The 14,931-nt window shown below is 40.4% G+C and overlaps 1 protein-coding gene across 1 annotated transcript in view; it reads right to left on the minus strand.

Moving 5' to 3' along the window:
- The window catches only part of TAGAP (T cell activation RhoGTPase activating protein), a 122,575-nt gene that overhangs the window by 30,987 nt on the left and 76,657 nt on the right, over positions 1 to 14,931 (minus strand). The window contains exon 3 of the mRNA XM_063441212.1: positions 2,829 to 2,999. Coding sequence (XP_063297282.1) covers positions 2,829 to 2,999 — 171 coding nt within the window. The remainder of the gene's footprint in view (positions 1 to 2,828; positions 3,000 to 14,931) is intronic.

Here is a 14,931-nt window from a genome sequence, read left to right on the forward strand (position 1 = left end):
ATCTTTGATGATACCAGCCCAAACCAGTACTCCACCTCCACCTTGCTGGCGTCTGAGTCGGACTGGAGCTCTCTGCCCTTTACCAATCCATCCATCTGGCCCATCAAGACTCACTCTCATTTCATCAGTCCATATAACCTTAGAAAAATCAGTCTTGAGATATTTCTTGGCCCAGTCTTGACGTTTCAGCTTGTGTGTCTTGTTCAGTGGTGGTCGTCTTTCAGCCTTTCTTACCTTGGCCATGTCTCTGAGTATTGCACACCTTGTGCTTTTGGGCACTCCAGTGATGTTGCAGCTCTGAAATATGGCCAAACTGGTGGCAAGTGGCATCTTGGCAGCTGCACGCTTGACTTTTCTCAGTTCATGGGCAGTTATTTTGCGCCTTGGTTTCTCCACACGCTTCTTGCGACCCTGTTGACTATTTTGAATGAAACGCTTGATTGTTCGATGATCACGCTTCAGAAGCTTTGCAATTTTAAGAGTGCTGCATCCCTCTGCAAGATATCTCACTATTTTTGACTTTTCTGAGCCTGTCAAGTCCTTCTTTTGACCCATTTTGCCAAAGGAAAGGAAGTTGCCTAATAATTATGCACACCTGATATAGGGTGTTGATGTCATTAGACCACACCCCTTCTCATTACAGAGATGCACATCACCTAATATGCTTAATTGGTAGTAGGCTTTCAAGCCTATACAGCTTGGAGTAAGACAACATGCATAAAGAGGATGATGTGGTCAAAATACGTATTTGCCTAATAATTCTGCACTCCCTGTAGAATGAGCAAAAAATTTAAAATGTAAATGTCTTTATTAATACACTTTAATGCTTTTTTTTCTGTGCAGACATAATTATAAACTTTGATAATGCCATTCATCCTGAAGTCAGGCATTGGCCTTCTTGTAGACATTGAAAGTGATCCCAAATGTTGTATTATTCTTGTAATACAGTAGCATCAACCGTGTGCCTTGCATATGTTGAAGATGCAAGTGGATTTGGAAATGTGGTAGTGGAAACTATCCTACACTATCCAGCACACTAGCACTGGATTGATTAATGCTAAAGGAAATGTTGATGGTGGTGGTACTGGTGACGTACTGTCTCTGTTGGCTGAGGACATTCTAAAGCAGATGGAGATGGACTTTTGACATTGTGAAGAAGATGCAAGAGACAAGTGCACACTATCTGCCAGAGAAAATAGTGGATTGCTGCCTGTCCTCTCCACACTCTCTTCTTCTAAATCTTCTAGCTCATCATACTTGAGAACCTTCTGGGCCAATAGTAAAAGTACAAAGTCAGCAGTGATATGGGAAACAGAATTATCGTTACCAGATTCATCATCGCCACCATGACCAAGACTAGATATTGGGGACAATGCTTTGGTACTCTGCTATAAATTTTCACTTAAGAGTGACTCCATAATGCAAACTATGCTGTACTCTTACATAGTTACTTCTTGGGGGGCTGCAATGCTTGAACAAGCTGTGGTTGAAGGAGCTGCAGCCAAGGCCGGTGCAAAGATTTTTGGCTACACAGGTAAAGATGCATTTTCCCACTCTCTTCACCCCCCAAAACATATGTGTCTTCACCTGTGTGTCTCGTAACCCCCCTTTTGATTTCTTACCCCTCTAGTGTTTCATAGTCTCCCTTCTGAATGTCTGTCCTACACCTCATTTAGTGTATTTTTTTATCCCCTTTTGTGTTTCTTACAACCCAGCTTGTGTATCACGTACTTCTCCCAGCCCCATATATGTCTCTTACTTCCCTTCCAGGCCCTTTGTGTGTCTCTTTCTCCCCCAATTCCCTTTCTGTGTCTCTTTCTCCGCCAAGACCCTTTCTGTATCTCTTTCTCCCAACCAGCCCCTTTGTATGGCTCTTTCCTCCAAAGCCATATAGACATAGAAATACATGCAAAAATACATGCCAGACATACCGTCACAAAACTATACAATCTACACATACAGTTACACTGTCGTATAAACACAGACATACAGTCATACAGAGACATACAGAATCAGTCATACAGACACATCCAGACATAGACACAGTCATACAGAGACATACAGATGCAGGCATTCAGTAACATACATAACAAGGCATACAGAAACATATGAACACAGTTATAAATAAATATACAGACATAGTCATCCAGAGACACAGGCATACAGAGACATACAGACAAAGGCATATAGTCATACAGACATGCATACAGAGACATACAGATAGTCATACTGATACAGTCATACACAGACATACAGAGACATACATACAAAGACATGCAGACACAGTCAAGAAGTCACAATTACATACAAACATCTCAGATCCCTGGGAAGCATGCTGTCTGACTCTGATCTGTGGAGTCCCATCATACAGCCCAGTTCCATCACTAGGGCGCCAGCACAGGGAGCATACATATGAATTAATATATATATCCCTACCACCTCAAAACAGCCCGAGCAAGTAGTAATAAGAAGTACGACAATATGCACTTCATCTAAAGTGTGTGGGGTGTGATCCTCAGAGCCCTCACTCACAAACCCATTGCTGTGATCCTCAGAGCACTCACTCACAAACCTATTGATTATAGCATGGCCAAGTGCAAGTGACCGGAAAGAGAATAGCGCTGTACGCTTCCCTCCTGCATTTCACCTGAAGATTTGCACTCCCAACTGGTTTTGAGAAATATTAAGATGTGATCTGGAGACAAGAAGGATGATATGCTGAGAGAAATGGGAAGGGAAATCCTAATGGAGAAAAATATCTGCTGTGGGCACCTCCATTTTCATACATTCATAGGAAATGTTGTATTTATATATTATAAAATCCTTACTTTAATTTTGCAATAATGATCATATCACTGAACAGGAAAAGATACCGCTCCGTAGTCTTCAGATTTTGGGTCAGTTGCACACATTCATGCAAAATCAACTCGGAATCTTCATTGCTTAATCCCAGGACAAATGGACATTGCTCTATGGCTATAGAAATGCCAGTGTTATCCCTGAAGAATAAGAAGATACAATTATAAGATATTTCAATGAATGGTTTGTACATAAGTTCATATTTTTTTCCTTTTATATAAAATTCAAAATAAAAAATGATTATATTATATTATATATTTATAAAAACATATATATACATATATACCATATTTATTGGCGTATAACACGCACCGGCGTATAACACGCACCTCATTTTAAGAAGGAAATTCCAGGAAATTTCCCCCCCTCCCATAGTATCCCCCCCTCATCCCATAGTGTCCCCCCCCCTTTCCATAGTATTCTCCCCCCCTCCCATAGTGTTCCCCCCTTTCCATAGTATTCTCCCCCCATCACATAGTGTTCCCCCTCCTTTCCATAGTATTCTCCCCCCCTCCCATAGTATTCTCCCCCCCTCCCATAGTATTCTCCACCCCCTCCCATAGTGTTCACCCCCTTGCATAGTGTCCCCCCCTCATCCCATAGTGTCCCCCCCTTTCCATAGTATTCTCCACCCCCCCCATAGTGTGTCCCCCCTTTCCATAGTATTCTCCCCCCTCCCATAGTATTCTCCACCCCCTCCCATAGTGTTACCCCCTCATCCCATAGTGTCCCCCCCTTTCCATAGTATTCTCCCCCCTCCCATAGTGTTCCCCCCCTCATCCCATAGTGTTCCCCCCCTCATCCCATAGTGTTCCCCCCCTCATCCCATAGTGTCCCCCCCCTCATCCCATAGTGTTTTCCCCCCCTCCCATAGTGTTCTCCCCCCCTCCCATAGTGTCCCCCCTCCCCTTGTCCCATATTTACTTACCTGTCTTGAAGCGTGGGCCAGCTTCACAGCGCGCACCGCAGTACAGGAACTTAAATTTCAGGTTCCAGTTTCCGGCGGGACTGAAAGGAAGTGTGCACACTTCCTTTCAGTCCCGCCGGAAACCGGAACCTGAAATTGAAGTTCCAGTACCGCGGTGCGCGCTGAACACCGGCCCACGCTTCAAGACAGGTAAATAAATATGGTATATCGGCGTATAACACGCACACATCATTTGCCTCCTATTTTCAGGGAGAAAAAGTGCGTGTTATACGCCGATAAATACGGTATATATATATATAAAACTAAACATTTTTATTTGTACTCTGGTGCAGGCCCGCGTTATATAAAAAAAAAAAAATAGGGTGCACTCCATGATTTTTTAAATCACTGTGTTAAATTTTAATCACTTCAAGAAAACATATACAAAGTCCCGATCAACGTTTTGACCCCAGGTGGGTCTTTCTGAAGATCAATTTGCACAGTGTGCACATCGGGCTTCTATACTTTAACGCCTGTAGCCACAATGAGCGCCTCCTTTGGTCACAATGGATCTGCGGACACTGAATGAGTAGTTAATTGTTTCCTTATATTATTCTGATGTTCTAGCAATCTCCTTTTGAGGGGTTCTACCAATGTACTGTGCACCACATTCACATGTTAATAAATAAACTACGTAGGTAGTGGTACATGTTATATTGTGTTTAATCTTAAAGGACTCATTAGTTATGTTGCTTTTAAACGTATAAGTCCTCTTCAAGGAATACTGACAACTTTTACAGGATCCACAAGTATAGAAACCTATATCAGGAAGATTAAGCACAATATAACATGTACCACTATCCATGTAGTTTATTTATTAACATGTGGATGTGGTGCACAGTATATTGGTAGAACAACTAGACCCCTCAAATGGAGATTTCTAGAACATCAGAATAATATAAGGAAACAATTAACTATTCATTCAGTGCCTGTGCACTGTAATCATTGCTCTGGTTTTAATCCAGGGATTTTTTCGTGTATAGGTATAGAGAAAATTATGTTAGATGAAAAGGGGGTGAATTAGTGTTAAAGTTAAGACAGAGAGAGGGTTTCTGGATTTATACTCTCAAGACCATGCAGCTTGATGGTCTTAATGTTAATTTTGATATGATTTTTTTTTTCCTTTTGTTATTACCGATTGGTTATTATAAGATTTTAAAATATTCATATCAGATTTTAATAATACCTGTTTCGTGTATGTTAGATTTTGTTATTTGTGGACTTGGAGAATTGACTTTGTGAAGAGACTTTCGAGTGGATTCGAACTTACATGAAGATGGAAAGCATATGCTTTCCACTGCAGAATAAAAAGACTTCTGCCACCTTGGACTTTTTGAAACCAGAAGGATTCACAATGAGCCACAAATGAGGATTATCGACATCAAGTGGATTAGCTCCATCCCGATTGGCTGTGAGGCAATTTAGGAGGAGCAAACCAGGGTTTTTAAACCCAGGACTTGGTAGAATTGTCAGACACATGCTGAATACCCCTGAGGAACTCTATTTATAGACAAAACGTGTACGGTGAAAGAACACCGTTTTTCCTGTGTTTTACTGATTGCCTTCACAACAGATTTCTGGATCCTGGAGGCTGCATACAGAATTTCTCCTGAGATTGAAGAAACTGTGATGGGCTTTTACTTTTTAATTATCGTGTGAGTGCATAAAATAAAGTGTTCTTTTTGGTGTTATACAGTGTTGCACTATGTGTTTTGTTTCTTATCTCCTAACAAGCACAGAAGTCAGGAAGTAGAGAAGAAAGAAGTACTACCGATATTTTCATACTCTGCCTGCTTTAAATTTATGCTTGTGAGTGCATTTTTACACTAGCTATTACCTGGTGTTTTTTGGTCTGCACCATTTGTGGTCCTTTCTGATTTTATTTTGTAGGTTGTTTTTTTATCTATGTATATGTATATTCAGAAGATCCGAGGAATCTTCTAAACATCTACTATTTTATAAGGTAACTTATTTTCATAATTACCCCCTTGGGTACTGGTGTTTTATATTGCATAAGGGGTTTTTACGTTTTTTTTCTCTTTCAAAAAGAGACTGGTTTCCAGGTACACTGTGGTTGTAAGTAAATCTCTTTAAAGTCTTTAGAATCTACTAGAATCAACCTGGGTAAACATTTTCAATCACACTATTCAGACTAGCAGTACATTTCAAACCAAAATAGTTTTACTGGACTAACATCAAACACAGAACTAGTTCCTCTCTAGACCTGCTCTTCCTGTGCACATGATACTCTGTCATCTGCACTCACTTATCCAAACTGATTTTATTTTTAAACACCCTCACTTCCTGTTGTACTTGCCCCCTCCAGTCTACTTTTCTGCTTGGTTTCAGTAATCCCACACGTCACCTGACCACATTATCCTTTACATTTATTCACACTCTACCTCCACATTGTCCCACTCATGTCTAACATCAACCATGTTAAAATAACATTAGGAATAAACAGTATAGCAGGCATTAGGTTTCTAGGATAGAGCCTGCCAAAAATGGGTTACATTGGCATTGGAAGGCTTGTGTAATGTGTAACCATATACTATAACTAAACACCCATTATTGTTGCCTAAGTTAGGTGTTTACATTTTTATTTTTTTTAAATAGTAAATTCTGTGAGCTTTCAAGTTGCTGTTTAATGAATAGGTTGTTAGCTCTTGTATGCTGTGTGTATATATTTATTGTGACCCAAAGCAAGAAATTGTGCTGGATGGAATCCAAATTCTGCAAGGTCCCTACTTTGTGTAATGCAGGAGATTAGCTGCAGGGAAATGTGTTATTTTTGCACTTTATAAGAATGTATGTTTTGGGCCCCGGGGTGGAGTAGGGTGGGCCAGTGTTCCAACACTCTGGTTAACCTTATCTGCAGAAGATAATTTATTGCAGGTGCTGTTTGTTATTTTGAACTACAGCATCTTCCTGCATAAATCATCTAGCTGCACCAAGATTGAATGCGTTGAAATCACAACAGGTGCTAAATAAAAGCAAAACAAACAAAAAAAAAAGCATGCTTAACTGCTTTTTAACCAAACATGTTTTGCTAAAATAATACACAATGCTTACATTGTTCGTGTCTAATTATGTAGTAATGTGCACATATGTCATGCATAACAAAACATAAAGCTAAAAATATAACATACCAACATACTCAATTCCTTTCCTTCTAAAAACTTGATCTTGAAATATATCCATCAATTTGTAAATATTGCAAGTCAAAAGGCTAGTATACAGCACATAAAGAACTACCAGGATGACAACAGTCACCACTGCAACAAGGGCCTATACCTCCTTGCTGCTTCGGCTGGTCCCTCCAGCAATCTGCAATTTGCAAAACTCTGCCTCTCCAGTGATGTACAGATGCCAAGAAGCTGCCCCTCTCACTTCTTGCCCTCCTCCTTCTAATTCAATGCAGAATTTCAGAGCATCGGGAGGAGGAATACATCTCAGCGGCAGCAGGGAGGCAGGTGCTAATAGGATGCACTGGCCCTGTCACCCAGAGTTTAGTTATCTTTTGACAAGATATATGGCCGGGAAAAGGGGTACAGAGGAGGCAGAGCAGAGAAACGTAGAAAAAAAACAGCCAGAAAAAGACAAGGGGGAAAAAAAAATCTCAGGACAGAGGCGTACAAGGAGGGATGTCAGATGGAGAAAGTAATGTATATCAGGATAGTGGAAGTGGTTGCTAGTGAGCTGCTACCACCATCCATTATATAAATAACCACAATCAATACACACTTCTGATTTTACACATTCACACCTTTTCTCAATATAATACAATCATTATCCACTAACTCATGACTGCTACTACCACGGTCCTACTAAGCTGCAGCCATGGAGGGAAGGAAGGAAAGAAGGAAAGAAAGAAAGAAACTAACTACAGGAGCTGGATTTAATGTTAACCCTTTCAGGACCGGCCTGTTTTTGCGATGTTGTACGTTAAGGACCAGGGATCTTTTAACACTTTTGTGGTGTTTGTGTTTAGCTGTAATTTTTCGCTCTCTCATTTACTGTTCCTATACAAGTTATATATTGGGTTTTTTCAGGACAAAAAGGGCTTTCTTTACATACCATTATTTGTATCATGTCATAAAATTTACTTTAGAAAAAATAATAAAATATGGTGAAAAATTTAAAAAAATACGTTTTTTTACTTTTACTTACCTACAAAAGCTAATGAAAAAAACCTGCTAAATAGATTCAAAATTTTGTCCTGAGTTTAAAAACACCCAGTGTTTACATGCTTTTTTGCTTTTTTTTTGCAAGTTATAGGGCTATTAGTACAAATAGGAAATTGCTGTTTCAAAATATATCTTTTTAAAATGTATCAATAGTGACATTGTAACACTGTTATCTGTCATAAATCTCTGAATCACACCCCACATGTACATATTTTTATTTTATTTTTTAAAGTAGACAAGCCAGGGTATTCAATATGGGGTATGTCCAGTCTTTTTTAGTAGCCATTTAGTCACAAACACTGGCCAAAGTTAGCGTTCATATTTGTTTGGGTGTGAAAAAAAGTAAAAAACTAAATTAAATGCTAATTTTGGCCAGTGTTTATGACTAAGTGGCTTCTAAAATAGACTGGACATACCCCATTTGCAATACATTGGGTTGTCTTCTTTTGCAAATGGTATGCCATCACGGGGGTAATTCTCATTCCTGGGCTACCATATGCTCTCAAAGGCAACATAACCAACCTGGCAATTTTCAATGTAAAAATATTTGACCCTTATATTTGACCCTGTAACTTTCAAAAACGCTATAAAACCTGTACATAGGGGGTACTGTTATACTCGGGAGACTTTGCTGAACACAAATATTAGTGTTTAAAAACAGTAAAACGTAAATTAAATTCTCTGGACTTTTGGCCTGGGTTGTCAGGCAGATCTTTCAAATTGCAATCAATAAAATTACTTAATTATATAAAAATATTACATACATACGCACGTAGAATTTAAATATATATGCATATTTATATATCTGAAGTCTACGTGTATATTTATATAATTATTTATGTAATTTTGTATATGGACATATGTATATTTTGTAATTATTTGTATTTATTTATATATACATAGATATATACAATTTAATTCTAAGTGTATTTTGATATAAATATATATATATTAATATCAAAATACAGTTAGAATAACATTTCATATAGATATATAATTTAATTTTTTTTAATTATTTTTACATTTTTTTATTTAATTTAATTTACTTATTATTTGTATTTTATATATATACACACACAAACGTGTGTAATTTAATTATAAGTGTAATATGTATACATTAATATAAAAATACACTTAGTATGACATTATATATATATATATATGATATATAGACATATATTATATAAATATAATATGTCTATATATCATACTTATATACACATATATAATAATTATTTTTTATTAACATTAATTAATTTTTTTTCCACTTGCAGGGAAACTGCCTGTCAGCACAGGCAGTCCCCCTGCAGGCAGATACTAGGACACCTATTGTGACCATGTAATCTCTCTGTTGACCCCATGGTCCTAATACGCCATGGGGAGACTGTCTGGGCTGCAGGCAGTCTCCCCACAGTGGGAGCAACGCCGATCGCCGCCGGTGGAACGATGGCCATCAGGTAAGTACATGTGACCGTTATGACGGTTCAGGAAAGAATAGTACAGGACAGGCCAAAGTCAGAGAAACAGCATGTACAACAACAGTAAACAAGCCAAAGGTCAAAGGATACAGAAGTCAGAATAGTCAGATAACAAGCCATGGTCAAAATACACAGGAATCAATAGAAATAACATTGATAACCAAAACTGGAAACCACGACACGGGAAATTAAAAAAAAAATTGTAATACCCTAAGAAAGTCTCTGATTGCCCACTAGAGGTCACGTGGCATTTGAGCATGACATCACATCTACGTTCTTGAGCATCAGAACCCCGAGAGACATAGGGAGTCTTAAAATGTAGCACTGACCCAAGAAGCACCTCTAGTGGCCGTCTGTGAAAAGGCAGTGTTTACATTAAAATGCCTGCAGGGACAGACTATACTCACCAGAACATTAAGCTGTAGTTGTTCTGGTGACTATAGTGTCCCTTTAACTTTTTGTTGTTTTTACTGTACATTAAAAAGTTATTTCTAGTGTATGGAAACTCTTGTCAAAATTGTAGCCTCCCAGTCTTGCAAAACGCACATGTAGTATATAAAAGGCCAGCACAAGACATTGTGATGCCTAGTTCCAAGGATACAGTGATGCCCTTGACACACCCATCCCACTTTCCGCACCCATTACAAAATAAAAGCACCAAACGCCTCCCACACAAATTACAGTAGAATGTCTTTGGAGTATTTTACTGATAGTCACAATCAATGTGTAAGTATTTTTATTGGTAATTATAATACTATGGCACATTCTTTATTAGTTGTTGATAAAAAGGCATATATTGGATTAAGTTGGATGTACTTTGAAATGCCGTTTGAATTGGTGCAAAACAAGTTTAATGGATGTGTGCTTATCTGTACATGTAACCCAATGGGGAGTATCCTGAGCAGTGGTGCATTCTGGTTTTGTGCTGCCCTAGGCATGACAAAACTTAGCATTCCCCCCACCCCCTTCCAAATTTCTCTTCCTGACAGACACATGCCCTCACTGGCACATACACTGACATACATTCACTGACAGATACACAGTCATTGTTACACACACTGTTTAAACAACACACACTTTCACTGAAGCATACACATTCATAGACACACACACTTACTCATTCAGTTACCCTCACTCACAGTTACACACACACACACTCACATTCACTGACAGACACACACATGCACACAAACTGACAGACATGCATTCACTGACAGACACACATACACCCCCCCCGACAAGACACACATGCACGCTCACTGACAGATACACACACATTGACAGAGGCACATTTACTGACAGAAATGCGTACACACTCACTGACAGATGCACACTCACTCAGTGTCAGACACACAGAGACGCACATATACTCACTGACAGATACACACTGACAAACACACATACACACATATATACACTCAGTGTCAGACACACACACACTCAATGTCAGACACACACATTCACTGACAGACACACATACACTAGCTGACAGACACACACTGACAGACATACACACTCACTAACAGAAATACACATTCACTGAGAGACACACACTCTCAGTGACAGACACGCATACACACACTGACACATGCATACACACACTGACAGACACAATTCTCAGTGACAGAAACACACACTGACAGGCACACATACACACTCACATACAAACACTTATATACTCTCACTGACAAACACACAAACACTCACTGACAAACGCAAAAGGGTAATAAGTGCTCTCTTCTCAAGGTTGAGCAGCAGTTCACCAACAAGGTGTTCCCTCTACCTTGTGATAAATGGACAGATAAAATAGCAAGGTGAACAGCGCTAAAGATCAGAAATTGTACATACGTTTAGTAGAAATACTGGCCAGCGGAGTAACTTAAAAAAAAGGAAAAACAAAGATACAAATAATGGTACAGTATGTATGAACGATATAATTCCACAAGAACAAAGGTGTTATATTCACACTCACACTTTGAGGAGCTATATCAGCTCGGTGTTAAGAGCTTGGACGGAATAATCCCCGTCTATGGATTTCTTGAGGTTCCAGATCGTTGGTGAGTTTATAGGTGTAAGTATTCGTTATATGAAAAACAAGAGTAAAATACGCCACATGGTATAGTACGTAAATATAAAATATTGTAGTAAGAGTAGATGATCCTACTTACATATACTAGAGCAACGACCTGCTCTAGTTTGGAGAATTTCAGGTGGAATAATCCCCACCTCGGGATATAGTGGACCCAGGTATAGCAGCAAAGCAGTATTAAATAGGAAGGAGGACAAAAAAAATGACTGGATGGTTTAAAAATTATATATACTTTAATACAATAAGTAAAAAGTGAATAATACACTATAAAACCAGTCCTGTATAAAAGTCCAAAATTCTTCCTCACTTGATGCGTTTCGCCGAAGCTTTCTCAAAAGTGAATTCACTATATCCCGAGGTGGGGATTATTCCACCTGAAATTCTCCAAACTAGAGCAGGTCGTTGCTCTAGTATATGTAAGTATATGTATATATAAGTAGGATCATCTACTCTTACTACAATATTTTATATTTACGTACTATACCATGTGGCGTATTTTACTCTTGTTTTTCATAAAACGAATACTTACAACTCACCAACGATCTGGAACCTCAAGAAATCCATAGACGGGGATTATTCCGTCCAAGCTCTTAACACCAAGCTGATATAGCTCCTCAAAGTGTGAGTGTGAATATAACACCTTTGTTCTTGTGGAATTATATCGTTCATACATACTGTACCATTATTTGTTTCTTTGTTTTTCCTTTTTTTTAAGCTACTCCGCTGGCCAGTATTTCTACTAAACGTATGTACAATTTCTGATCTTTAGCGCTGTTCACCTTTCTATTTTATCAACTCACTGACAAACACATATACACTCTCATTGACAAACACACATACACACTCACTGAAAAACACATATATACTCTCACTGACAGACACACACTCTTTGGAGTCTATAATTATGTAATAATCAATTCGTGTTTGTTTTATTTAAAGCTTGTACCCAGGAGTGCTACTGGGGGATGGGGGACAGACACATACACATTCTCTAACAGACACACATGTTCTCAGTAATAGACACAGACTAACACACCTACCTTTGAGAGTGCTGGAGTGAAGTCTTCCCTGGGGTCCAGTGGGCCTGGCTGCATCTCGGGTGGCAGGGCATGCTTGCAAAGGCGGACTGCCAGGGAATGCAGGTACAAGCAGGCTGGCGGGCAGGTAGGCTCACATTTGAGGTCACAAGGGAGCTCAGCTCCCTCGTGCGCCTCATAGTGATGCCGGGGCCGGAGTGAAGTCATATGGCATCAGCTGACATGGCATCTGCAGGGGCATTTGGGGGTGGCGGCGTTTTTTGCCACCCCCTGAAAATGCCACTCAAGGAAAATGCCTTGTCAACCTCGTACTAAATACAACTCTGGAAGGCCTATACTGCACTGGTAAAGTGACCAATCCGACTAATGTGGATATTGATGCACATGAGCCTTTTTTGTGGCTCTTAGCAAGTCTTAACATTATGTAATGTAAATGTTTTTAATTGATTTACTTACTTTGACTAAAAATGTGGGACTATTATTTGATTTTTTTTTTCATGGTTTGTATGGCATGCTACTGCAGGTATAAGACAACTCTTTCAGAACTGTTTTTGAACTGAATATGGATCAAATTGCTGATCTATTTGATAGTGTGAACCAGGGCCAGCCTTAGGGGTGTGCGAGCTGTGCGGCCGCACAGGACGCCATTGAGCAAGGGGCGCTATGCGGCTGACACAGCTCACACATGGCCGGGTGAGAGGAGTGCAGGGAAGCTAAATCAGGTACCTGGGTGGATGATAAATTATTCTTCCCCTGGGAATATGAAAGAAAATAGGATGGCAGCATGGGCGGGGCTTACAGACAGTTGGGGGCTGGGTTGTGAGTGCTGGAGGCAGGGTTACATGGCTTCAGAGGCGGAGCTAAAAGCTTCCTGAAGCTAATGGTAACTGCTGCACAGGAAGGGGGAAGCAGGAAGGAGTCCCTGCTTCCCCAACAACTAGACTACAGTAGCTGCACTGCCTCCACTCTTCCCTTCCAGCCATAATGAAAAGAGGTAAGTGTGTGTGTCTGTTTGCCTGTGTGTGTGACTGTCTGCCTGCCTGTGTGTGTGACTGTCTGCCTGCCTGTGTGTGTGGCTGTAGCTATGCCTTTGTGTGTGGCTGTGCCTGTATGTGACTGCAACTGTGTGTGACTTCGACTGTGTGTGTGACTGTCTGCCTTTAACAGAGTGTGTGTGTGAGCATTTCTGCATGCATGAGTGTCTGCCTGCCTGTAACCGAATGTGTGTGACTGTCTGCTTGTTACTGTGTGTGTGACTATTTGCCTGGAACTGAGTGTGACTGTGTGCCTGGACCTGAGTGTGACTGTCTGCATGCAACTGTGTGTTTGTCTCTGTGACTGTCTGCCTGTCACTGAGCATGTATGACTGTCTGCCTGTAATAGTTTGTTTGTTTGTTTGTGTGTGTGTGTGTGTGTGTGTGTGACTGTCTGCCTGTTACTGAGTGTGTCTGACTGTCTGCCTGTAACTGAGTGTGCCTGACTGCCTGTAACTGAGTGTGTCTTACTGTCTGCTTGTAACTGTTTGTGTGACTGTCTGCCTGTACTTGTTTGTGTGACTGACTGCCTGCCTTTGTGTGTGGCTGTGCCTGTATGTGACTGCAACTGTGTGTGACTTCGACTGTGTGTGTGACTGTCTGCCTTTAACGGAGTGTGTGTGTGAGCCTTTCTGCATGCATGAGTGTCTGCCTGCCTGTAACCGAATGTGTGTGACTGTCTGCTTGTTACTGTGTGTTTGTCTCTGTGACTGTCTGCCTGTAACTGAGCATGTGTGACTGTCTGCCTGTAATAGTTTGTTTGTTTGTGTGTGTGTGTGTGTGACTGTCTGCCTGTTACTGAGTGTGTATGACTGTCTGCCTGTAACTGAGTGTGCCTGACTGCCTGTAACTGAGTGTGTCTTACTGTCTGCTTGTAACTGTTTGTGTGACTGTCTGCCTGTACTTGTTTGTGTGACTGTCTGCCTGCCTGTGTGTGTGGCAGTAGCTATGCCTTTGTGTGTGGCTGTGCCTGTATGTGACTGCAACTGTGTGTGACTTCGACTGTGTGTGTGACTGTCTGCCTTTAACGGAGTGTGTGTGTGAGCCTTTCTGCATGCATGAGTGTCTGCCTGCCTGTAACCGAATGTGTGTGACTGTCTGCTTGTTACTGTGTGTGTGTGACTATTTGCCTGGAACTGAGTGTGACTGTGTGCCTGGACCTGAGTGTGACTGTCTGCATGCAACTGTGTGTTTGTCTCTGTGACTGTCTGCCTGTAACTGAGCATGTGTGACTGTCTGCCTGTAACAGTTTGTTTGTTTGTGTGTGTGTGTGACTGTCT

Source organism: Pelobates fuscus, chromosome 2 (genome assembly GCF_036172605.1).
Source record: "Pelobates fuscus isolate aPelFus1 chromosome 2, aPelFus1.pri, whole genome shotgun sequence".
Lineage (NCBI taxonomy): Eukaryota > Metazoa > Chordata > Amphibia > Anura > Pelobatidae > Pelobates > Pelobates fuscus.